Below are 26,341 nucleotides of genomic sequence, written 5' to 3'. Positions count from 1 at the left end.
TGTTTACTGTTATTAGTGAGTACACTAGCGTATCTCTCCATAAAGTTCTTTGGATTACTAGAATTTCAGTGGTTGTGGACAAGTTTATATGTGAATGAAGTTATATAGAAGGATTCCAAAGTTTTAGAGGTCACTACAATGGGAAGCAAAAGCTGTTTGTTGAGATTGCATAGAGAGTCTGGGTTACAAAAGTTTGATAAGTTCTGAATGTTTTAACTGTTTCTTCTATAATGAATTTCCTACGGGTTGTTTACCAAAAAAAAAAAAAAAAAAAAAAATCCTACGGATGGATACCTGGAGTAGTTTTTCCTCCAAGGAGTTCATCAAAGATTTTCCACTTCCTCATCAAATTTGATTGTGCTTTTCATTGCTTTTAGATTTTGGTGATATTAACAGTGATTATGCAATCTAAAATTTTGTTAACACTAAAATTAATAATAATAAAAAATTAGTCACAGTTAATTAATTTATCAGTAGCTTAAGTTATTAGGGCCTAAATAAAGTTTTTTCACATTTTAATTGCGAACGATTACAAGAGCTTCTTACATAATATTTGTCTTTGTGCTTCCAATATAAAGAAAAAGCATTTGAAACCCAATGGAGACCATAACTCATAATTGCACTAGCATGTCACAAGGGGGACTATTAAAGCATTATTGATAGGGAATGAGCAAGAAAAGTGAGCGGCTTAGGTGAAGAGAACTATTTTCTCAAGTTTTAACACAATTCAGCTGGACCACATCTCATGAATCATGACCCTCCCTTACCTTAGGGACCAAACTCACTCATAAAAAAAATAAACTAAAAATAATTAAGGTGAACGATTTAACTCTACAATGTCAAAAGATTATAACACATCTTCCATGTCAGACTTGTCTGAGCTATTCAAAATTCAAGTCTGATTGTTGGGTAGTCTGCTGGGTACAGAGTGCTCTGGCTTGTGATCACATTCATAATCGAGGTGAACAAATGCCCGCTCAACTTCCGGAAGTTTCTCTAGCTTCTCCTGCAAGCTCTCTCCGATGGTATGTGCTTCTTTTAGTGGTAGCTCTTCAGGGAGTTCAATGTCAACCTGTTTCAACAATATAATAAAGATCATTACTTTCCTAGATATTCAAAACTAGGATGCTTAGAAGAGTCTAATGTAACTTTGCAAAAATTTCATCTGCATAGCATAATAAATTTTAAAAGAAAATCTCCCACAAAATTTTTAATTTGCAATTTCTTCAATGGCATCTCAAAGGGAAGGGAGGATCACAGTTTTGATGTCTTGTTGTAGACTCAAAACTTTTTTAAAAAATGAAATAGAAGATTGAAGTTGTGATCGAAAGCTCGCCACTATTTATTTTTACTCAGAAATTTACATGACTCACCTCTACAAAATAGAGAACACCAAAGGTGTAGGCACGGACAGTGTCAATACGCTTGACTTTAGGGTGCCTCATGACAAGATATGTTAGTTTCTGCAAGACTTCAGGAGGTGCAGACTGTCCCACGAGAGAAACTGCATCAAGAAACGCAGCTTAAAATAGTTCTAAATATGAATATTACAGCCATGTAAAGTATATAAAGCATAGCCAAGCACAAATTATTTTGTAGGACACATTCATTGGGATAAGGAAGTAGGCACTGTATTTATAACTTCAATTTCTGCAGAAAATAGATATTTTTCCTTCTTTTCCAAACATTTATTGTTTAGTTCTGGCACCAACCAGTATCCTGAATGCTACGCCCTTGATAAATTAAATATGAAACCAGAATTTATTTTGATATTCTTCTCTTCGTTTCTTCATTTTTCTGGGAGGTAAAACTAAAACCTTTTGAAGCATAAATGATTCTGATAAAGGAATATCCCTCTTGAGATCAAACAGAATAGAAATGAGGTTGAAGGAGTACCTGCATTTTCAAATACAGTTTGAGACCAATTTATAATTGTGTACAATGCAAGGATGATGGCACCAGCGGGGTCAATCCACCAGAAAAATTCATCGGCAAGAAGAGCTGCAGCTAATCCAACCACATTATTTACCACATCGAAAAAGTGATCCTGCACATTGGCATCATTTCAAGAAGTTATGCAGCTGATAGCTAGAAGGATAATACATATGACAGAAGCTTAAGAATATAAAAGTAGAGATAGGAAACCTTTGCATGTACACGGCCGATATCATTTTTTAAGCTTTTACAGTATATCCAGAGGGCAAGTTTTACTACAATAGCAGATATCATGATTGTGCAGATCCATATCAATTTACTTTTGGACAGTTTTTCAGAAGGTTCACCTTTAATTAGTTCTTCTGCAGCCCGAAGAAACACCTGAAAGCCTGTAAGAAAAATGGAAGGGTGTAACAAAATCCCCACCTTATCAAAGGAATCTATTCCACATTCAGAGAAGAAAACCCCTAATAGTTTCATCAGGGTGTTTATTTTTGAAAAGCATCAAGATTTTTGAATAAGTTGAGACAGAATAATATGACATTAGATGCAAATCTTTTGCAAGTTACAATTGTTGAATGTAAGAAGAAGCCTGTGAGAAACCCAAAGGTCAGATTATCTTCTGCAAAGAAATTAAGCAATATTCTGAGGCTATGAACACAACTGAATACATAAGTCTTCTTATTACTACGTAGTCTAGCAAGTAATTAATCATAGAGCGTAGTAGTTGCAATTAATTATTCTTTGAAAAACCTGATTTAGACCCTTATGTGTTCTAAAAGGTCTGATACCAATAGAAAAAAAAAAATCTGATTTCAACCCCAAACACTTATACAATGTATTAATCTGATTAGTTCAACAAGTTAAGTGTACTCCCAACAGATAATCCAACATGCAATTCAGCCACAATAATCAATCACCAAATCTAAAGACAGTAATAATAAAAAACAGTAAAAAGGCGCACAGATTTATTAACCAAGTGGAAAGCCAATAAAAAATCTATATGTTATAAATCTTTTTATTAGAGACTATTATGTATTGTATATGATAGACGAGCGCTTTACTTCAATCTAGCCTGCGCTTGAGGTTTTTGCTTTACCATTAGTTTCGGAGAGGCCTGTGCACTTGACGCTTTTACCAACACGATATAATGTATTGGTCATAAAGCAATGGTCTCTCCTTCCTTTATTATGAGAAGGGAACTTCTAAATTATCTTTTGCTTAAGAGCAGTTACCCACTGAAACTTGAAGCAGGTGCTGTCCTTAAACATAGCAATTCACAGAGCTTCTTCATAAGCAGCGGGGAAATGTGACAGGTACATCCACTAACTATATGAAAGTCTGGTTAAACCCATCTGGAATTACATTAAGCTCAAGCCTCAAGCAGTCTCCAGAAAAATGATAACAATGACCAATATAACCTTTTCTGGATGCCTAATTTCTCAGCCATTATATCCCCAGGCACTTAGATGTAAATTACAACATCGTGTCAGGTCATGTGTCCAAACAAGAACAAAAATCAGAACATTTTAAAAGCTCTCTGCCTACCTCAAACTTCAAGTGAACATTGTATGTTTTATGCATGTTTAAACTGCAGGAGGAAGCTCTTATTCTTAATCAATCACTAAGGAAGTATGAGTAAGCCATACTTTTCAGGAATAAGTTCCTAATGTGTCTTTCACAAGTCCTTATCTAAATCATGCTTCACATGTATTCAAAAATGTATCAACAAACTTTCTAGTATTAAATAATGTATTTGGTTTCTAACTGTTTAGGTATTTCAATATTGTTGCGACAAGAAGAAGACAGTTCGTTATATCAACCACAGCAGTAATTACTGATATGGGTTGCTTCAGAAAGCTTTAGGCATTCTGATTAACTATCCAGAAACCATTCATTAGAAGAATACCAAAAAACAATCCCTGTATTTTCTTCTACTTTTGTGTACAATATTTCATCAATTAGGAGTATTCATAAACAATTTTTTTTTTATATTTCACCAATTAGGAGTACAATATCTCAAGTTCCTATTTCTTTATTCTTAACAAGATGTTAGGACATATGTAGAACTTGTTAGAACATATGTCATATAGAATTGGTTAATCCTTTGACAAAACACACTTTACTTGTAATTGGATAGATCTAGGATGTGTTTAATACTTCAAGGAATAAGAGTTCATGTCTAGTATTGAAACCATGCAAATCTGTCCAAGAATTAAGTGAAGAAGTGCTGTTTATTAAAGCTCGACAGATGTGTTTAATACTTCAAGGAATAAGAGTTCATGTTTAGTATTGAAACCATGCAAATCTGTCCAAGAATTAAGTGAAAAAGTACTGTTTATTAAAGCTCGACAAATGTATCTATTGAGATTTAATGTTTAATTCTCGACAGTTCTCAACAGAAACTATATCTATTGAGAATTACCAAAATTCAAATTTCCAGATCTGTTTTTCACGTATATCCAAGTTATTTGTGTAGGGTTTCTTTTTTCACAACCTTAGACATATATAATTAAGGATTATTTTAAGAGCTGTCAAATGTGATGAAACTTGATGTAAAGTGATTATTTACTCAAATTGTGACCGGAAACAATTTGCCTTAGTTCATTTTTCTCTTAAAGAAACTGCTGCGTTTGTACACCAAGGATTTTGTAACTAAGGAGCTTCTTGATCTTTATTGTCTGGATAAACTAAAGAACTTTGCAGTTAACATCTTTCTCAAGTTGGAGTGTTAGTCACGTATTGGGATCCGTGCAACGATTTGTTAGTCACGTACTTGGAGCCGTGCATTGAAATGAGAGTTTGTCACTACATTACAAGTCTAATTGTGTATTGAGGTAAGGGTTTAACTATAGGTTGGTATAAGGTACTGAGATTCCTTTACTTCTAACTACTTGTTTTGATAATAGTGGATTCTCGGGAGCGATGACCTTAAATTCAACCGGTGGGGACATTCGTAAACAAATCACCTATGTCAAATTTATTTTTCGTTGCATTCAACTTAGTTGGTGATTTGTTTGTGCTATCACGCTTATTGTATGAAATTGAATCTAATTAATTAATTAAGTTATCAAAGGGTCGATATATTCTTGACCTATCACAAGAAAAGCCAATTATTAAACATGGATTATGTTGCCAATGCTAGAAAGCTGATGTAATCTGGCCCAACTATCCAGAAACCATTCATTAGAAGAATATGAAAACTAGTACCCTGTTTTTTCTTTTACTTTGTATACAATATTTCACTAAATTAGGAGTATTCGTATACATTTTTGATCATTTATATAACATATGATCAAGTTCCTATATTTTTAAACTATTAACAAGAAAAGCCAATTGTTAAAAATCAATTACATTACATTTACTTCGCTTTATATGTCTTCAATAAAATGTAATTCGACAATTGGATAGGTTCAATTAACAAACAAGTTCACCATAAAAAAGGTAGTCAACAATGACATGACAGAAAACCAATGGAAACCTAAGGCAGGTGAAGGTACTGCAACATACCAAGTGTAGCCATGACAATAGCAAAGATAATTATGCCTACTGTCTGCATCCTCAAGTTTCCAATAGGACGTTTGTAGATATTTCTGTTCTTCATTGCCAGGTGAGTGAAACAAAGAATGCCATCGGCCATGAGATTAAGTAAAGAATCTAGTGTTGATGCAGCAATGGCCAAAGATCTACTCTTTATTGTGGCATAGACCTGCACATTGTAATGCATATTGTTATTATGGGAGTTTGTATATGAGCAATAGGTTATATATATATATTGATAACATAGGGAACCTTACTAAAGAAGATTCCTTTGGACTTGCCTCTAACCAGTAACACATTATATAAAATGGTGATTTAGGGGTGCCTGGATACATGTTAATCAATTTAATACTTTTGTCATATAAATGAATTATTTTAAGTGCTTTTTAACTCGAAGTATATATATTCTTCCAGAATATTGTTTGGTTAGATTATACTATTTTACAAGTTCCACCTTTGAGCTTTATCAGAAATAAAACTTGGATTTCCCAGAGCTTTTAACAGTTATAAAAAAATAGGGGTTTTTTCTTCATCAAACTCAACTGAAAACATATATCCTGTAAAACATGAACAAAAATGAAAGCTCGTCTTCTTTTTATATGCCTCATAAAGTTTTAAAACACACCATCCAGTCAGAGACACCTTCTTGGAGTCTGGTAGACCATGAAAATAAAAAAAGTTATATATCTACACCACCTTAAATGCCAGAAGTATTATATTTGCATAATTAGATATCATCATTGCTCTTTCATGTCGAGCATCTTCTTTAGCCTGTTCAGCCTGTGCCTCCTCATCCTCAATACCGTTAGGTGTCACCAAAGAATCGACTTCTTCAAAGGAACTCATGGTATTGATTTGTCTTTCATAGTACTCCCTTTCTCCTATAATGAAGACAATACATTCATTCATTGTAAGAAAAGGAAGAAATTTTTAACTTCATTCATGACTTTGTATTCACAATCTCATTTCTTCTTGTTCCCCAATTTAAATGAAACTTTAAATTCTTCTCCTAACTACTTTCTAGGCCTACAGTACAATACATATATATGTGTATGTCTGCGAATTTAAAAACATGTAGGCATATATGTACATCTAGCACTAAGGAAAAAATAAAACCCAAAGTCCAATATTAAGTTATATTTAGTAGCTCATGCTATTACACAAAACCATGGTCCCCATAACGGCATAACATTTACAGTATTCCTATAGTATCAAAATGCAACGCAACTTACAAGTCGCTACACTAGGACCTTAATTGTATAAAACAGATGTACAAAAGTGCAGAAGGGGCAGTTTAAGGAAAAAGAGTTTTTTTTTTTTTTTTTTTCTCCTTAAATTATAATTCTTCTGCTGTTCTGCATAATCCCTTCTATCTGTAATGGGTTTTACGTGTGATTAATTTTATGTTTTTTTTTTTTTTTTGGGGTAGAAACTCAATAATTTTTTATTCGATGTGTATTTTTGAATAATTTTTTATTCATGTTTGCAAAATCTCACAATGATCGTATATCAATATATCTCATCTATAACCTGGTTTAAATTTTCAAAGTTTTATATTTTAAAATTATGCATAAAAGATGAATTTATAAAAGAAAAGTATTTGATTAACACAAAATTTAGTACACATGAATGAAAACAGATAATCTAAAGGTTGAATTTTGTTTAAATATTACTTAAATGAAAAGTTATTGAGTTGGGTAACTTGATCCTTGTATATACACAATTGATTGAGTTAACAAGCTTTGATTGATCCAAAACATCACCCTTTTTTTTTCACATTCAAACAGGCCTATCATTTACACCAATCACAGCATACACCTCAGCAAGTTTGAGAGATTAAAAAAAAAAAGGTGAAATGTTGTGTAAAAGACAAACAAAACAAAACAAATTCTCACGTTTTCTTTTTTTTGATAGAATTCTCACGTTTTCAAGTTAAGAACAATGAGTTAAGTTTGTTCTATCCTATGTACTTGTCTGTATATATTATATGAACCCATTTCATTTCCTGTATTTTTTTTCTGACAAACCAAACACACACACACAGAGAGACAGAGACATAGACATAGACCTTTGGATAAGCCGGAGGCTTTGGAAAGGTCAATGTCGAACGGATCAGACTCAGGGTCAATACCAGACCGAAGCTTATCAGGCAACCTTGACACGAACTCGCTCCTCAGCGAGTTCACCGAGTACCTCCGACTCAGTCTCCCCCCTCTCCTACCGCTTCTACTCGCCCCCAGAATCGGCGATTTCAGATCCATATCCTTCATATCTCTCTCTCTCTCTCTCTGTGTTCTTATTTTTGCTTTGTCTGTTACTCTCTGTTCATGTGTCTTTTCTAAGTTCATGTGTCTTGCAGTATATAACATGTAGTTTCTCTGATTAACACGCCAGTTGACTTGGAAGTTGGATATGGAAGACTTGTGAAACCAGACTGAATTTAGAGCAAGGTGGGGTAGCCACTAGCCATGTGAAGCATGGTCTGTGCCTACTGGGGCAATTCTCGTATATAATAAATTTCAAAGGATAAAAGTGTATAATAAATTTTAAAGGATAAAAAAAAAAGTATAGAAGTGTATAATAAATTTCAAAAAGGTTTGCTTTATGGTCTGCTACAAGTCTACAATGAGACAATCTTTGATAAAGTTTACAGGAGTCTTGAGAAAAATAGGTGGAAACCCGTTTAAAGTGGACAAAAAATTTTTGGCATCTTCGAAAAAATCATAACATGGCGGGCACTACTGGGACTAGACATGTCTTCTGGGCCATGTTCACTTGTGAAGTAGGAGACGGGGTAATCAGAACGTTTTGACAATGGAACGCAATTTATGGTGGAATAGTTGAATACTTCTATTTCAGAATTGTTTCTAATGGGAATCAAAATCAATTTGAAGGTCACACCCATCCATGGTAGTCGTCCATGGCCTGGGCACGTCCAGATAACTCCGCCTAGAGAGGAACCAAAGAATGACTAATCATGAATAGTACTCGGATGGTCCAGTCTGAGGAAAGTCCTCTATGGACGAGAAGGTGGATGGACGATAATTTGACACCAAGGAGATTCTGAGATAAATTCTCCTAAGGGTTCCATATAATCAGACCACGACACATTACTCCTAAAACGTGAAGGGAGCTCCCTAGATTCCGCTCCACGAATCCTACTTTCTCCATTAACTGCCCACATCTCCCATGATGGTGGTGGATCCTAACAAGTAGACGCACTTTTAACTCTCTATAAAAGGGGCAAGTCTCATACACCCAAGGAAAGTTTTTAGCAATCAAGAGTTTCCCACTCATGTGTTATAGAGAGAAAACTGACTTAACCAGAGGGTCCTTAGCCGGGTAACACTAGTCACCCTTGACACTCTTTTCTTTCTTTTAAGGTCCTAAAGCCATTACCATATTCTAAAGCATCACAGCCTACTGATTTCTTCGTATTCATCAGTTGGTGCCGTTTGTGAGGATTCTAAAAAAGTCTATCCACTTTTTTGTTTTCCAAGACAAAAAGGTTGTATGGTTCAAACTAGATCAACGGCTACTAGTCTAGGACTCTAGGAGAATGGATTTATGTACATGTGTATTATCTAGGATGGTGGATTTTCTGTGAGGGATTCAAAAATGTGTAGTCCATGCTGGTGTGAAAGGATGAGATTGATACTCTCGAGGTGAAACCTCCATGATGTATGAGAACAAAATTGGTTTTAGAAAAAAAAATTAAATAAATGGATGGTTAAAGAGGGTGGATATAAACCTTGAATGTATCGGTTGGAAACATTTAATATGACCAATTAAATTACAAGCATATTAACAATTTTTTTTTGTTAGTGATGCTATAGCTACAAGTTTAATTATATAGGTGTTCGAATGTATTGTTTTCTAAAGCACAAGAGAAAAAAGTGTTTTATGTCGTTGTAAAAAAAAAAGAAAAAAAAAAGAGAATTTTATGTTGTTGATGTCTTACCAAATATACTCAAGGCCACATTAATTTGTAAACCTTTTAGAGTAAGCTTTGTAACTTAATATATTTCCTTTTTTTCCATAAATTCTAACGTGCTTGTTGCGATCAATGGTGGTGGTGTCAATGATAAGCATCATAATTTGCTACCTTAACAAGTAATAATATTACACAAATAATACTGGGACTTGTGAATCCTTCATTTTCCCCTCTCTAGGGCTTTCTCTAATGACGCATTCATCCTATTAATGGCATTTTAATCACTAACTTGTGGAATTACCATGTTTTGATTTGTTAAGGGGTTCAAATTCGTATTCATTGCGAGTAGTTTATGGATAAGTTGATTGCTAGCATGAAGAAGCTTAGCTCTTCCAAGCAACTAGTGTGCTTGGAAGTTGGAACAAGAGCAGAGAAACGGTCCAAACTTATGTTGCTTAGTACAATTCTATTAACAAAATCTTTTTTCTTGTTTGATAGTTAGAGAGATCACAATGACAATTGTAAAAAATTTTAATAAAGTAAATATGTTAGTTGTGGATAGTAATGTTTTTATGTTCTCCTTCAAACACGTAGTGGACGTTAGAAGGGTTTGGGATTGTTGCCATTGGTCCTTTAAAGGGGAACATTTAATTCTCAAGAAGTATGAGCTTGATTGGAGCTTTAACAATCCAAACTTATGTTGCTTGGTACAATTCAGTTAACAAAATCATTTTTCTCGTTTGATAGTTAAAGAGATCATAACGATAGTTGTAAATTTGTTTAATAAAGTAAATATGTTAGTTGTGGATAATAATGTTTTTATGTTCTCCTTTAAACACATAGTGGACGTTAGAAGGGTTTGGGATTGTTGCCATTGGTCCTTCAGGGGGGGAACATTTAATTCTCAAGAAGTGTGAGCTTGATTAGAGCTTTAACGGTTTAAACTTATGTTGCTTGGTATGATTCAATTAACAAAATCCTTTTTCTTGTTTGATAGTTCGAGAGATCAAAACGACAGTTGTAAAAACTTTTAATAAGGTAAATATGTCAAATGTGGATAATAATACTTTCTCCTTCAAACACGTAATAGATGTTAGAAGGGCTTGGGATTGTTGCCACTGGTCCTTTTAAGGAGGAACATTTAATTCTCAAGAAGTAAGAATTTGATTGGAGCTTTAATGGTATCATATTTTTGGGTCAAAGTTCATAGACTCTCCCTCTCAACCAACAATCTTAATCCAATAAATGTTAATTTTCATTTAATTATGGAATTCCCTTCGGATATAGATCACTTCCAATTGGTTTGTGACTTGGTCGACCCTTTTTTAGTAGCTTTCAAAACCCATCACCAAGCTTTGTCGTCAATGAAGTTTTAGGCTTTTAACTACTAATCACTGTCACTAATCTTGTAAGAAGCCATCATTTTTGAGGTGGATTGGCTTGGTAAAGTTGGCTCTCATTGGCAACGATTAGTTGGTAGCCTTATGCAGATTCCATTACGATATGTTTTTATCACTAACCCACCTAAACACAAAGCCATTTTTATTTTTAAATATACTTGTCTTTCAAAATGACATCATTTTTAGGTGAGTTAATAACAATATTATCATGCATGTTGACAAAAAAAGTACACATTCTCATTTTTGTAATACTCAAGAGTGTAATTTACAAGTTTTTCATAATTAAGGGATTGATTTAAAGGTGACCCTAAAGTTAAGAGGGTGTAAATAGTATTTTAGCATAAAAAATATGAGTTTATATTCAACCATTTAAGTTAATTATTCAATAAATTATTACAATCTATACATCCAAGCATCATATTCCAGTTGCATCAAAAGATTCAAAACTAAATCCCAAAATACCAAAATAAATCAAACTAATGAATATAAACCAAGTCTGAAAATTCAAAATAAATCTTTTTGCTTTTTGTTTTTGATATTGATCTTTGGGCATAGGGTTTAGAAGAGAAGGGTCTTGGGTGGTTGATTTGAAGGGCAAGTTGATGGAAATCATTGGATTCAGAGAGGGGCAACCACCCAACCATACACAATTTGAACCCTCTTTCTGAAACTGTTAAGAGTGTGAAGAAAAAGAAGGAGATGCAAAGCCCTTAAATAAATCAAATTGATAAATATAAAATAAATATAATTTTTCTTACTAAAAAAAATACATATCTATATATTAAGAAGATTTATAAAGTTAGTTATGATTTTATAAAAATGTCAAAAATACCCCTAATCTAATTAGATAATCCTTATTCCTAAAAAATAAAAAAAATAAGGTTAAAATTGTAATTCAACAAAATTCAAAAACAAAAAACTACCCAGAAACTTTTTTCCTAAAAATTAGCACACATTCTTTATTTAAATATATTTCACATATTCTTATAAAAAAAATATTTCACATATGTTTGATACTTTTTTAATAAAAATTAACACACATTAAACTCAGTTGTTTATTCATTTTCAAAATCCTAAATTTTAACTTCTTAAAAATCATTTCCTGTGTAATTTTTTTAATACAATTTCCTATGTAATTAACTTCACTAGACAAATTCGTTTCTAAAAAAAAAGAAGATAAATTGAAATCGAAAAATTATGACATTAAATTCAAAAAAAAAAAAAAAAAGTCTCATTGCACATGCATAGTGCATGTAATGAGACTAGTTTTTTATTAAAAATAAAATAAAATTCAAATAGAGTCACTAACTCACTCTATCCAACCCAATAAAAAGCTTAATTAAAGAAAAAAAAAATCTAATACAACCCATTAACCCAAAAAAAAAACCCAAGATATTTGGTTGGGTTGGATTGGCGGGTTGAAAGCACATTCTTTTCTTAGAGTTGTGAGTCACTGAAACTTTCTTAAGTCGACAAAGTTCGTCCTTACAACATGTACGATTACTTTAAGGCTTCGCTTGGGAGTTCATAAGGGAAGAGAATGGAATAATAATAACGAAATGGAAAGGAATGGAATAGAATGGAATGCATTTAAGTAAGGAAAAGGAATGGAATGAAATGGAATTAAGTAACCTTGATTGGATGTTTTAAAATAAATGAATGGAAATGAATGAAAATGAATGGAATGTAAGTAATCTTGCTTGGGAGTAACATGGAGGGAATGGAGCGGAATCATTTTATGACAATATTTCTATTAGATCCCTATTTTAAAAGAAAGAGTTGAATATACAGGGGTATTTTGGGAGTTTTAGTAAAAAAATCATTAAATCTAATTTCATTCCCTCCAATTCCTCCAAATTTCGGTGGAATGAAAATTTGAGATTTTAAGGGAATAAAGAGAAATGAGTGTTCCCTCTTACCCATTCCATTCCCCCCTACTTAAACTCCCAAATAAGGGAATGGGCTTTCCATTCCCTTCATTAAAACTCCCAAACAAAGGAAGGAAAGAATATTCTAAAATGATTCTTTTTATTCATTTCTATTCCATTCCATTCCCTCCTCCCAAGTGAAGCCTAAAAGGCGTAGACAGATTTTTTATCATAAAAATTGGGCAGGCAAAACGACGAGTTGTTTCATATAACAAGACAACGACCGAGGAAAACACTTTTGAGATTTTTGGTTTTGGTGATGGTGAATGTGAGGTCCTCCACGACCTTTGTGTTCCATTCCATCCCATGCCACTGTCCCATACAACACAACAGTGTGTGTGCGTGTCTGAGAGAGAGAGAGAGAAAGAGAGAACATGGCATCTTCTTCTCAGCTCTCAGGCTCTCAGCTCTCTCTCAACGTTTTGCTTTGGCTCCACGGACCACTGTGAGTTCTCTTTCTCTAACAACCACACACACACACACATACTCATTTACAAGTACCCAATAAAGAATTTGAGCTTATTGATCAGTTTCATTTAGCTGCATGAACTTGTTGGAATTGCTTTAAACTAAACTTTCAAATTAACCTGAGCTCTGGAACATGTTGTCTGAATTTCCAGTTTGGTTCGTGAAAATAAGTATAATGACTGTATTAATATTTACATATTTCTTTGAATTTTCAAAAGCTTTACTTATTTGTGAGTGAATCTTCCAAAAGGGTCCAAATTTGTTTTCCAAGTCAGTTAGGCGTTAGTTGAATTGAGCTGCTAATATATAAATGGGTTATTTTTTCCTCTTGTACAAATTCGTTGTTGAGAAGTGGTCAATGCAGAAATGATTCTGTTGTTAGGAATTGTAGATTCAGAATTAAAATATCATCATATTGTGAAATTTCAAGTTTGCTGTGATGATTGATAAATTACCTTTTGTCTCAAAAGTTTAAGTCGTAAGGAAATGATGAATTTAACTACTACTCTAACACTCCCCTTCATGTGAATCTAGACTCTTCCTTAATAAGCGAGACTCAATACATAGAATTTTTAACCTTTTTAAATGGGAGATCGAGAATAGAGAGATGGTTCTAATTCAAGATTAGTTACTTTGATACTTTCATAAATTACTATTTGTTCCCAAAGCTTAAGTTGTTAGGAAATGATGAATTTAATCTCTTAACCTGTCACGCCCCAAACCCAAAAGGATCGAAAGCGTGAGGGAAGAACCATTAAAAGTGAGAATGTAGGAGTTTTTTTTTTTTTTTTTTTTTTATTTGATAAAATAAATTAGTATATTGATCTCTCCACAATACAAGTTAGAGCTCTATGACACATTTACAAGCAATACAAACTACAAATCATGTGTCTCCAAATACACTTAACAATCCAATGTTCCAAATAAAATAAACACAAAGCCATGATCCTCTCTAAGGTATGCAACCTCAACAGAAAATCTAGGCCTATCACACCCAAGGCTAACAGACCTCAAGTATCCAACCTCCAATAGAATTGATTATGATCTCGTTGAACTTTGCAAGATTGAGTCATCAACTATTAATGGCCCATGTCTCCCAATTTAATATAGCACTCCAATCACCACCAATAAATTAAGTTCTATGCCCAACATGTAGCTAATTTATCTGAAAAACTATTGGAAATTGGGATGAGCTAAAGCCCAGTAAGTAGCATAATTAATAGGGGTGGGGGAAATGCAAGTTTCATTCTCAATAATAATGATATGATATGACAAGAATGATTGAATAATAAAATACAAAGTTTCTCAAAGTAAATACCTTGAAACTATACATTATAATCTGTGAGCATCAAGAATTTAATTTCCAAAGTCATAATGTCTAGCATAAGATAAATTATCACAAATCTACCATACTACCACATAGATTGGTCAGGGGATCCACCCATTCACAACTGGCATGATATTGTCCTCTCTGGTATGCAAACTCTTGGCCCCATGGACAGCAGCCTCACCCATACCCTCAAGGTTTTTCTCTCCCCCCATGGGCAGCAGAGAGAGTGCGTCAAATAGGACCTCTCTTGCATGTGGTCTCTTGGCCCCATGGGCAATAGCCTCACCCACACACAATCAAGGAACCTCTTCCCCCCATGGACAGTAGGGAAGAACGCTTCATCCAAAATGAAAGGGCACTGACTTGGATTTGATTCCGTTGTCACAAAGACTACTAAAATCAAATCGGGTGATCACCGGGAAATCACACATGGCATGGTGTTAAAATCACATAAACTCACAGGTTACATTACTTTGAAACACATAGTTCATATCCCGGTAGTTTCAGAAAACCTTAAATAATCTAATTTCTACAAAGTTTGTAAAGGTTTTCAATTTCTTTCTTGTCAAGAGATTTTCTATTAATTTCCCAAATAATATAAGACAAGATAAGCATCTTTAAGTTTTTTAATATACCATAAAATCAATGATTTTCTTATCAAAGATTAAATAAAAGACGCTCATTTTTCCATGTCAACGATTCATGCATTTCCCCAAATGCAATACCAAATATGATGCATTTTTCATATATAGTAATATATAGTAGGGTCACAACACAATACTTCTAAGAAAGCATATATCCATATATATCATTTTCCAAAATGTGTTTGACCCAAAAACAACATTTATAAGACATGGTTATTTTCCAAAAATCCCATTAAAAAGCTACTTACCTCGGAAGGCCAACCAATTTTACCTCAACTAGGCACCACAAAATCAACTAATCCAGTCACTAGGTCCATCACCAAGAATATCGGAACCTAAAAACATAATGATCAATCCTATCAATAACAAGACCTTTCACAAAGTACCATCACACTTATCTCCATAAATCGTAACAATACCCTAAAATCAAACCAAAGGCCTTAAAGTCTAGCTTGCCCATCCTAAGACAAGTACCCTTCCCAAGTAGGAACCAAACAAGCATCCAAGAAACTCATAGTGCTTACACAACCAAAACATTTTAAATTCACTACCGCAAAAATGTGCATCGTAAGATAAAATAACATACTCATGAATCTCTTTGAGTACTAAATAGTATATTTAAGCCAAGATAAGATCAATTGAGGTATGGAATTAATTCCACAATTTCTCAGCGTTTTAGTCTTACTATCAGATTCAGTACAAAACAAGGCAGCCATTTGTAAAAAATTTTTGGTCAATGAAAAGTTATTCGATTAATTCAAAACTTTAAGGGAACATTCCCCTATATGTATACAATGTATCACAAAAAATTTAGCCCAAAACGATTTTTCTGTAATTTATTAAAAATCATGCATTGCGGCTGACTCAAATCTGTCATGACAGCTTTAGAAAATTGCTATAGTTGTAAGACTAGCCTAAATTATTTGAGAATTCACGCACATTAAAACCACCAGATTTAAAGCATATTAAGAACAAGGAATCAAACCCAAAATCTCATATAAACAACTTATCAAACACTAGGTATGCAAAAACAAAGCACATGCTCACACTCCAATTTCAGAAATTCAAAGTTAACACTCTTACAAAAAAAATCAACCTCAAACTCCCACAAAATCAACTCATACGATTTGCTCAAGGAAACCCAAGTTTTTAACCATGAAGAAACCCCAAATGATCACCATTTGTAAAAACCCTTAACCATTTAACAATTAAGCCCACCAAATCAAAAACCCATACACATAATTACAAGAACATCACCCAAGAAGCTCATAAATCTCATGAACATCATTATCAAAGCTTAGATTAAAATAACCTTAGGCAAAAGTATAAAACCCACTAAAAGATTAGATATTTTTACCTTAAATCAAAAGAGATGAATAGCCTTAGAGGTTCCTAGAGAGCTTTGCGGTGATCATGCCGAAAAGATGGTGGAGATGGTGGGGAAGGAGGTACACGGTGGGAGAGAGTGAGGGAGGAGTGCTTGTTATGTTTGTGAGGAAAAAAGAACAAAAGAAAAGGGATTTTTTAAAAAAATAACTATAAATCCGAAACAATATTATTAGTTAGGCAACTTTTCAAACTATTTGCATTTCTAGCAATTCGAGTTTAATAGACCTGATTTTGCCATTTAAAAATGCACTTGAAAATCGAGTGTGAGAAACTCGAGTTTGAAAATTGAGTGTCTCACACTCGATTTCCAAGTGTATTTTCAAATAGCAAAATCGAGTCTATTAGACTCGAATTGTTAGTGTGGGGCCAGAGGATTCGTGGCCTAGGCCCATTCTACATTAGGGCCCGAGGCCTAAGCCGAGGAGAGCTATTGCCGAGGATGCATAATGAAAGCCCAAAAAAGGCCCAAGGATATGGCTGAGGACGATCTTATGCTCAGCACCTCACAAAACGCCTGAAGAAAAAGACAAACTCAGTACAGGGGCAGGACAAGGGAGAAAGCTGCCAACATCGTAGTACAGAATCCTGTATCTGACAGGCCCATACTCCGAACCATGCTATTTAACTTTTCCAACCACCCCCAACCACCCAAGGTATGGATTGACAGGACAGGTCTACACCCTAGAAAGTAAAACTTACACGTGGACACTAAAAAGGAGGTGAACACTAGTATAAAAAGGAAAGAGAGCGAAGGGGAAAGGGATCCCGAGAGGGAGTGGAAAATCCTACAAAAGGGAGAAAGGGAAGGATACTGTGCTCCTTGGACGTGTGACTTAAATCCTACAACCCGTAACAATGGAAGGCTGAGCTAGTCAAGCCAAGTCCACACATACGTAAGCTTCCATAAAAAACCACGACTAAACCGCTGACCTGTGACCAAGGTCCTGCCTTTCGAGTCCACTCTCTACAAATCATATTGTTAGGATCCTTTACACATGAGCCCAATGTCATTCTTGGGTCGTTAAATAATTGTGTCCTTACAGTTAGAAATGCAAATAGTTTGGAAAGTTGCCCAACTAATAAAATAGTTTGAAGGATTTAGTTATTTTTTTTAAAAATCCAAAGAAAAGTGTAGAGGGACACTTACTTTGACCGGCCAAAGAGGGAGAGAGGGAGATATTTTGAGAGAATGTGTGGTGGTAAGTGGGGTCACACATGTGGCTCCTTAAAAAATCTGATTCCCTTTTTTTTTTTTTTTTTTTACAACAATAACAAAATTTTGTAAGAAAAATATCTTATACACAAGTCATTTGCAGACCGGTTTCTGAATCTAAGTTGGAAAATTCACTTTATAATATTATAAGGCAATCACACACAAAGACTATGAATATAATTAAAATTATGTTCAAACTGACCAACAAATCAGAAAGAGCATGAAACCTTAAGACCAACCAAACAACGATATGTCAGTTTAATAAGTAAGGGCAAAAGTCCAAAGAACCCCCCCCCCCCCCCCCCTTTTTTTTTTTTTTTTTTGGGTTAGGCTGTTACATAACCCTTATTCTAACAATGATTACTTAAAAAAAAAAAAAATTATTTGTTATTTTATGGATATTCAAATGGGTTTCCAGACTTATGGTGATGGCGTCATTGTTTTGATTTTGTTTGTTGTTTTGCTTGTATTGCTCTGAAGATTAGAATATGCTAAGCTGTATATTGTTGGAAGGGCAGTGATTTTAACCAGCATTCATTTCTATCAAATCAGTCTATTTTGGAACGTGAGAACCAAAATCCAGGAGATTCAGACAACTCATCAAAACCATCAAATGTAAAAGTTTTGATTTTTATCAACATCCAATATCTTTTAAGGTGGGCATGATCGCCATTTCTTTAAAGAAAAATTTATTAGAGGGAAGACATGGCTTGCTGGAAAGCAAGGGGAGAAGTGGTGCTGATCATCAAATACTTTCATTTGTGGAAATGTACTATTTGGTGCTCATTCTGTTACGAGTTCCTACGCATTTATGTGCCATGTATGAATACCATTTAGTAGAATGTGATGTGATGGATGGGGTCGCTAGTATTTCTCTGCTTGGGAAGCTGCTCTCTTTGTTGGGGCACATTCAATTTGTTGTTCATGTTGCCAATGGTATAGTAGAGAAGGGAAGTTTATCCATTCTCTTTATAAAACTATTTACTAGATGACTTGTCATAATGCTGTGGATGGGCTTCCATGTTCTTAAAATATAACTTCCATGAATGACACTCACATTAGTCATTTGATGGCCACAGTACTAAAAATTTATAAATTTTGCTAGTACAAAGTTTGTTTTGCTGTAAACACCGGTCTACTGAATATCTTAATGACATGTAGAGCACTTTAAAGTCTCATAGAAAAGACTTAACTGTAACAAAGTGAGGATTTTTTTGTTTTTTTAAACTACAGGGATCTCAATTGTCAATCTCTCAGCGTTGTTGTCTCACATGTTTGTGCTCAACTTTATCTTTGATAAACAATTTTGGTACCCCTATTTCCATACAAAATGCAACTGCTTTGGAAGGAAATGAAAGACCAGGATGCCGGAACCGTGGGGGCAGCGGTGCTGTACTTTGTAAGTGTGAAATTCCCTATGTTTTTTATTTTTATTTTTATTTCCTCATCAGAATAATAATCCGAATGTTTGTACAGTGTACACATCTTGCAATATATGTAAAACTTGTTGAGAATGTGAAATTATATGAACCCTTGAGAATTTTAGAGTTGCCAGCTCTGTTGCTTTTGTATCAATATAAACTGTGAGAAATTTAAACACGGGTGGGAACACTGATATCTAGATCATGGATCTTGTTTACCTTGTATCTGTTATTGTTGTTGTATCCTCCTTCCTCTCACCCCTGATCCCTCCCTTAAAAAAAGTTAGTGGGTGAGTAGAGTGAATATGAATTGTTTCTGTTACTGCAACTCCTTACTGTTACAAGGTCTATTGAAGTTTATTGACCTGTTAAAAGTCCTTGTGTTCCAAGAATTTGGCATAGTTATAAAGATTTTATCATGGTCTCAATGAAAAAGTTTTTCATCTGTCTCACCTTTTAATCTATTTTATGTTTTAATCATTGAATCTTCTACGAAAACATCACTATTTATTAAATTCTGTACAAGTGGTACCCCACTCTTGTCTATAAGAAATTCAGTCCATAAGATGTTCATTTGCTTTTTATTTAGGTGATATGTGTGGTGTGGTGGTACAGGAAAATGGAAAGCTCTGAACAGAAAACGGGCTAAAGATGTCTGTGAATTTACAGAATGTCCAAATTGTTATGGTATGTACTTTTTGACTGATACATTTGCATTAGGTAATTAGTTATAGAAGCAGGTATTTGCTGCTTTCAATTGTTTTGTTGCCATTCTGAATACTCATTTCTCTGAACGTTATCTGATATTGGTTCTTTGACTAATGACCTGGGATATTCAGACATTCTTTAACGTTCAATAGTAGCGAACACATTCCATTTTTCTTTTCTTGGCATTTTCCGCTGAGGTTATCCTTCCTAATGGAGTCAATTGCAGCATTTGAAATCATGGCCTCATATCATAGTAGCTGAAAGTTTTATCATACATGAAACTGGATAGACATATTCCCCATCTTAATTATGGAGGTAAAAGGCTATCACTGTGAGAGTGTGGCAGTTTGGAGTGGGCTTTACATAGCATAGCCTGTCCCTGCAGAGAGTGGTGTATTATAATTATCTAACTGAAAAAGAAACAAACCTTATCTCTTAGCTAGAAAGATAGACTTATTATTGTATTTATATTTTAAAAATTCTACAATTAAAGAGTTGTCTTCTGTCAATCTCACATTTTGTGTTATTTAATATCATGGGTGAGTAGAGACTATCTTGTTTCAACACATTGTGAAAAGCTTTGGTACTTTAATTCTTGATGATTTAACACTAGAATTATTAATGATCATGAACTATAATAAGATGCTCATAAATTTTATTTACTTTTAAAAATCATTTACAATAAAAGCTAATGAAATAAATTGCTTGCTGAAGGCATCTTTGATATGCTGACATTAAATGAAAACCAAATGCTGGTGTTACTTCGAAATTTCTACAAATAAAACTTAACAAATAGAAATAGAAATAAATATAGTTAGTTAGGTTTCAGTCAATGTTTTAAGCTTGCAGGAAAGGATGGTCAAGCCTTTAGTATATATGGTTAATTGGAGCCCTCTAGCCCTTGAGTTGTAATTTTAAATAACAGTCTGTTCTTTGTTTCAATAATTTGGATATTTTGTGAGTGCTAAACTTAACTCAAGAGCTCTTCATGCTCATAAATGCTGAAGATGCATATGAAAGGTTTAGCTAGAAGTCTTTAGGTAAAAACACACTTCAAAGGGTAGTAGCTACTCAATGCACAATCCCAAAAGGGGGTTCTGACCCACTTTAGCAGCCCCAACACTCCTTTCATATATATATATATAGAAAAGATTGTGATATGTCAGGTTGTCTTGGATGCTACAATGTTGACATTGTTGCGTGGTAAAAGGCATTGATTTTAACCTCCATTCATTTTAATACTGCTGTTCCAATTTGTCAAATCAGCTTTATTCCTTCTTTTTTTAAAAAAAAAAAATTTAATTTCCCTCTCTCTGGTAATGTGGAACCCAAGTACTTTGAATTGTGTTACAAATTTCTTGTTATGGGCAGGTCGAGGAAAACTTGTGTGCCCTGTTTGTTTAGGGACTGGTTTACCGAATAACAAAGGTCTTCTTAGGAGGCCTGATGCAAAACAGTTACTTGATAAGATGTATAATGGTCGGCTGCTACCAAAATCTTGAAGTAAGTTCTCTTCCAAATTAATTCCGTGATTACTTGATGATGTTGTTGGTGTTACACACACAGCGTTTATCTTTTAGTGATTCTGTATTGTATATATGGTATTATATACAGTTTATGATGCTTGGACTGCATACATATCATTTAATAGGCCTCCCCTTGAATTGCATAATTTTGATGGATGTGGTTTCCTTATTTATAAATTTAAATTTTGAAATGCTGCAGTTAGAGGCTTTTTGATCACAAGAATACACTTCAACTAGTTGGAGAAAGAAGAGGCACAGAGAGTATAGAGTACTTGTTACACTCCCAAGTGCAGCACAGATATAAAGCTTTTTTCCTGTTGAGTAATCATCAGCTCGGTCTAACCAAATAGTCTATACTTGTGATAGTTGCATGCAATTTGGGCTTGATACCAAGCACTGGGAAATACCTTTTGTTTACTTTGTTACTGTAGTAATTCACTTAGCTGGAGGAGAAAACTGCATGGTGCTATGATGCCATGTGATACATGATTATTGTATTGCCAAGTACAAAAGATATTTTTTATTGATTTGATCAATGTACGAAACTTGTGGACTGGTCGATCATCCCAAATTGTAAGCATTAAATTAGGCACATTTGTTTTTTTTTTTTTTTGAGGGGAAACATCGAAATTTTTATTAAAAAGCGCCTCTTAAATCGGCTTGAACTACAAAATAAAGATGTGGTGGAACATCGTCCATCCATACTAGGAAATCTGGTATGCCAATGGCATGTCTAGCTAGACCATGAGCTAAGGAATTACCTTCTCTAAATTAAATTAGGCACATTTGTTTGTTGTGGAAAATGGACTTTGTTACTGAGCTTTACAATGTGTTTGAATTGGGCGCATGTTTTTTTTTTTTTTTGTAGCATTTCAATGTGCCTGTTCTATAAGATCAGTCTAATTGGTAATAGGAAATGACAGATCACATAAGGAATCTGTGAAACCTGTTTTACTTGCATTTCCATTTTCAACTCAATAGGACTTCAGAATACATGGAACTGGATTACCCATCTTGTTACATGGTAGCCATATGCAAGTATACATTTTTATCATAGCCAGCAGAAAAGGAAAGAGAGAGAGGTAATGAATCAAATATTTTAGAGTTTGGGTCTGTTTCCTAAGGCCTCTAAGCCAAGGATATCATATCCTGATTATGTTCCCAGCTTTATTAAATCATTAGCTGCGAACCCGTATGTTGCGTGAAATAATTATTTTTATGGTAGTTTTATTAAATTTTTTTTTACAATTTAAACTAATCTAATAATGAGTAATGTATTTCATAATTATATTTTTATTTATTATAGGAACAATCCAAAACACCAAAAAAATGTAAACTAAAAAAAATTAATAAAACTTAACAATGATTAATTGAATCAATATTAGGTTAAAATTTTGTTTTTGATAATCTATTAAGGTTATTTTCTTTGTAGAAATTATAATTTCAGCTGCCCAAAACATATTATCAAATAAACAATTATTAGCAAAATCTAAGAATTAAATTTCAATACATGCATTGTTATAAAATAATAATAATAAAAATAAATTTGCAAAAGTTAAAATTTGTCACCTATCCGATTATTTTCGTTTGGCTAGCCATTACTTTTCTTTAAATAAATGGCATTATAGAATACTTCTAATACAACTATTAAGAGTAATTTGTCCACCACAAAGGATTAGAAAATAAACAAAAATTAGTAAAGTCTCATAGTTTAACATCTAAATTGAGCACTATAAAATATTATACTATGTAACAGAATAAATACCAAATTATCCAAATTATGTTATGTAATAGAATAATATCATATTTTTATATGCTATATTTAATTCTTTAGAACGCAATAGGATGACATTTAACAATCAAAGAGAATAAAAAAATAAAAAAAATAAAAAAAAAAAAAAAAAAAAACAACAACAACAACAACAACAACAACAACAACAATAATTTAAAAAATAAAACAAAATCACATTAACCCAAAATAGAGTTTTAAAGAATATAAAAAATTATCAACCTCAAGTAGAGATGTAAGAAAAATAAAAAAATCCACCAAAAAATTTAGAGAGAGAGAGGGAACCTTTTTTTTTTTTTTTTGTGAGAGAAAACTATGCATAAAATAGAAGAGATAGTGACAAATTTATAGTAAGAAGGTGTGAATAAGAAGAGACAAAAATAAAGGAAGATGAAGGAAAAGAGGAGGAATTGTATTAGTGTAGAGAGTAGTGGAGAGATGAAAAGGTAAGGGAGAGAGAAAGATTGAAAAAGTAGTGGGGAGATGAAATGGTAAGGGATAGAGAAAGGTTGGAGAAACATAAATATTAAAAAAATAAATGTTAAAAACAATTATAAGAAAATTGGGAAAAACCTTAAAACTGAACTGAAAAGGTTTTGGGTTGGACTTGATAGTAGAACTAAATAAATAAAAGGTGGGCTGGATTAATTATATAGATTTATTATAGGATGATAATAGAAGTAAATAAATAAGTAATGAGCTGGATTTATTATAGGGTGATAATGAAAGTAAATAAATAAGTAGTGGACTGCATTTATAAGACTGAAAATTGTATAAATCATTTTAAAATTATAGAACAAATTATATTTTAAAAAAGAAAAAAAAAATGACGTGACAATTAATATACCGTGGATTAAACCCAGCTTTTAGTAATATATAAATAGATTTGGCAGTGCCTAAATGAATAAATGATTGGGGCACTTGGCTTTATCCATAGCTTTACCAATTGGTTTTAGGTTGGACTTTAGACTGGTTGGGTCAACCTGCCAAAGTGGGGACCACAGGCTCGGGAAACGTATGACTTTCTTGTGATGTGGATGCATAGAATCTGAAAACACAGACCAGTGATCCCTACCAACTGCCGAGTCAATTCCATTGATAATTTCATACTTTTACCGGAGACGAAAACAAGTTTTCTATTAGCAAATGGGAAGTTTCTTTTAAAAAAGGCAAATAAATTTCTTGAAAATTCCACGCCAGTAGAAGAATCCTATCTTTCAAATTCCATGACTAAGGAAGTTGAATATCAAAATATGAACTTTATGAGGTGGAGAAGTATGACTAACTAAATTCAAAATCTCAAACACAACTAAATTGGTCAATATAACATTAATGTTATCTTTCCCGAGGGTTAATGAAATTCAATACAATTATATATTTAAACTTAATTGGAGAATCATACAATACTCAAAAGAACTGTATTTGTATCTAAGGTTTATTAAAAGGACCATTGGTTATGTACACACTTTCGTACCCGAAAAAATTAACTTCTTAGATGCATGTATAACACGTTTACACTCATTAGTAGGGCATGCAAAAATTAACTTCTTAGATTAGATGCATGTTTAACACGTTTACACTCATTAATAGGGCTTGATACATGTATAGCACGTTTTACACCCATTAATGGGGCATGCATCCGTTATGAGTGTGACTAATACATATGAAAAGCATCAAAAGTCTGATGAGATTACATCATTTTGTTAGGGTTGTTGGATATGTTGGGAAATTTTAATGTCAAAACGTAGCGAATTTGGGATGTATTATTAAGGTTAACTCTAGGTTACTAAGTTAGAAATTGCTTAAAATCAACGGGCTTAACCACTACACACCCTTGGTGTAATGGTTGTTCCACAAGTCTTAAATGGTGTGGGGGGTAAGGGTAGGAGTTCAAGTCTCCAGAAGGAAACTTCATGCACTTATACACTTAGATTAAATTAGAATAGAACTTTTATCTTGTATAAAAAAAAAAAAAAAATTTAATGGGCTTATGATATACTCAAAGATAATGAATTAATGATCATTTGCACATATCTTTAAAACCGTAACGAATTTTTCAATGAAAGTTATTTCTAGGAAAGTAGACATTTGGAGCTTCAAAACAAACACAAATTTGATCTAGTTTAGTTTTTAAATGAGTGAGATATGGTTTTTTGAAATTAATACAATTGTGTTGTTTTTTGAGAGTTTTCTTGTGCTAGATCTTGTTCGTTTGAAACTACAATAAATATTAAAATAAATTGACATTAAAGGCCTGGCGACTTGCCTAATGATTTCATATGTAAAACCATCCTTACCACACAAATTGAGATGGGAGAGATTGTCGTATCAAGATTATTCTTAAAAGTAAACTTTCTTGAGCCTAAACAGTTAAAAAAAATGACCCTCTCCCTTTAGGCTCCACTTGGGAGTTTATAAAAGAATGGAATGTAATGTAATGTATTTAAGTAAGGGAAAGGAATGAAATGAAATTAAGTAACCTTGATTAGATGTTTTAAAATAAAGGAATGAAAATGAATGGAATCTTAAGTAATCTTGTTTGGGAGCAACATGGAGGAAATTGAATGGAATCATTTTATGACAATATTACTATTAGACCCCTATTTTAAAATAAAGGGTTGAATATATAGGGGTATTTTGGGAGTTTTAGTAAAAAAATCATTAAATCTAATTTCATTCCCTCCCATTCCTCCCAATTTTGAGGGAATGAAAATTTGAAGTTTCAGGAAATAGAGAGGAATGAGTGTTTCCTCCTACCCATTCCATTCCCCCTCACTTAAACTTCCAAATGAAGGAATGAACTTTTCATTCCCTCTGTTAAAACTCTCAAATAAGAGGAAGAGAAAAATATTCTAAAAATATTCTTTTCATTTCATTCCATTCTCTCCTCCCAAGCGGAACCTTTAGTGTTTGCCTTTTGAGTTCTTTCCAAAGTTTCTCATTCGAACCACAAAAGTTGTCAACTGTTATAAGTGAGCACACTAGTGTATCTCTCCAGAGAGTTCTTTGGAGCACTAGAATTTCATTGGTTGTGGACAAGTTTATTTGTGAATGAAGTTCTATAGAAGGATTCCAAAGTTTTAGAAGTCACTACAATGGGAAGCAAACGCATCGTT

At 33.4% G+C, this 26,341-nt stretch overlaps 2 protein-coding genes across 5 annotated transcripts in view; one reads left to right on the top strand and one right to left on the bottom strand.

Moving 5' to 3' along the window:
* The window catches only part of LOC126720385 (protein PHOTOSYSTEM I ASSEMBLY 2, chloroplastic), a 33,682-nt gene extending 11,909 nt beyond the window's left edge, over nt 1–21,773 (top strand). The window contains exons 5-6 of one of the 4 annotated variants that reach the window (XM_050422825.1): nt 21,282–21,413; nt 21,636–21,773. In XM_050422825.1, coding sequence (XP_050278782.1) covers nt 21,282–21,412 — 131 coding nt within the window. In that variant the 3' untranslated portion in view covers nt 21,413; nt 21,636–21,773. Of the gene's footprint in view, nt 1–21,281; nt 21,418–21,635 lie in introns of all 4 variants that reach the window. The other 3 variants (XM_050422851.1, XM_050422832.1, XM_050422849.1) reach the window with 3 other exon arrangements.
* On the bottom strand, nt 629–7,914 carry LOC126720368 (metal tolerance protein 4-like). The gene is made up of 7 exons (XM_050422785.1): nt 7,544–7,914; nt 6,172–6,356; nt 5,446–5,644; nt 2,146–2,324; nt 1,897–2,047; nt 1,374–1,504; nt 629–1,072 (listed from the first exon to the last, which is right to left on the bottom strand). Exons 1-7 carry the CDS (start codon nt 7,842–7,844, stop codon nt 893–895), a joined length of 1,326 nt encoding a protein of 441 aa, XP_050278742.1. The 5' UTR covers nt 7,845–7,914; the 3' UTR covers nt 629–892.
* Nucleotides 21,774–26,341: the final 4,568 nt, after the last annotated feature.

This window comes from Quercus robur, chromosome 1, assembly GCF_932294415.1.
Source record: "Quercus robur chromosome 1, dhQueRobu3.1, whole genome shotgun sequence".
Classification (NCBI taxonomy): domain Eukaryota; kingdom Viridiplantae; phylum Streptophyta; class Magnoliopsida; order Fagales; family Fagaceae; genus Quercus; species Quercus robur.
Note: the sequence above shows the minus strand (reverse complement) of the source record. Positions and strands in the feature narration are given on the sequence as shown.

Excerpts from the sequence above, each read along its gene's own strand:
- LOC126720368 (XM_050422785.1), bottom strand. The coding sequence starts at position 7,844 with ATGTTATATACTGCAAGACACATGAACTTAGAAAAGACACATGAACAG. Across the intron at positions 6,357-7,543 it reads AGCCTCCGGCTTATCCAAAG|GAGAAAGGGAGTACTATGAA; the intron begins GTCTATGTCTAT and ends TCTTCATTATAG. Across the intron at positions 1,073-1,373 it reads GTGTTCTCTATTTTGTAGAG|GTTGACATTGAACTCCCTGA; the intron begins GTGAGTCATGTA and ends TTGTTGAAACAG.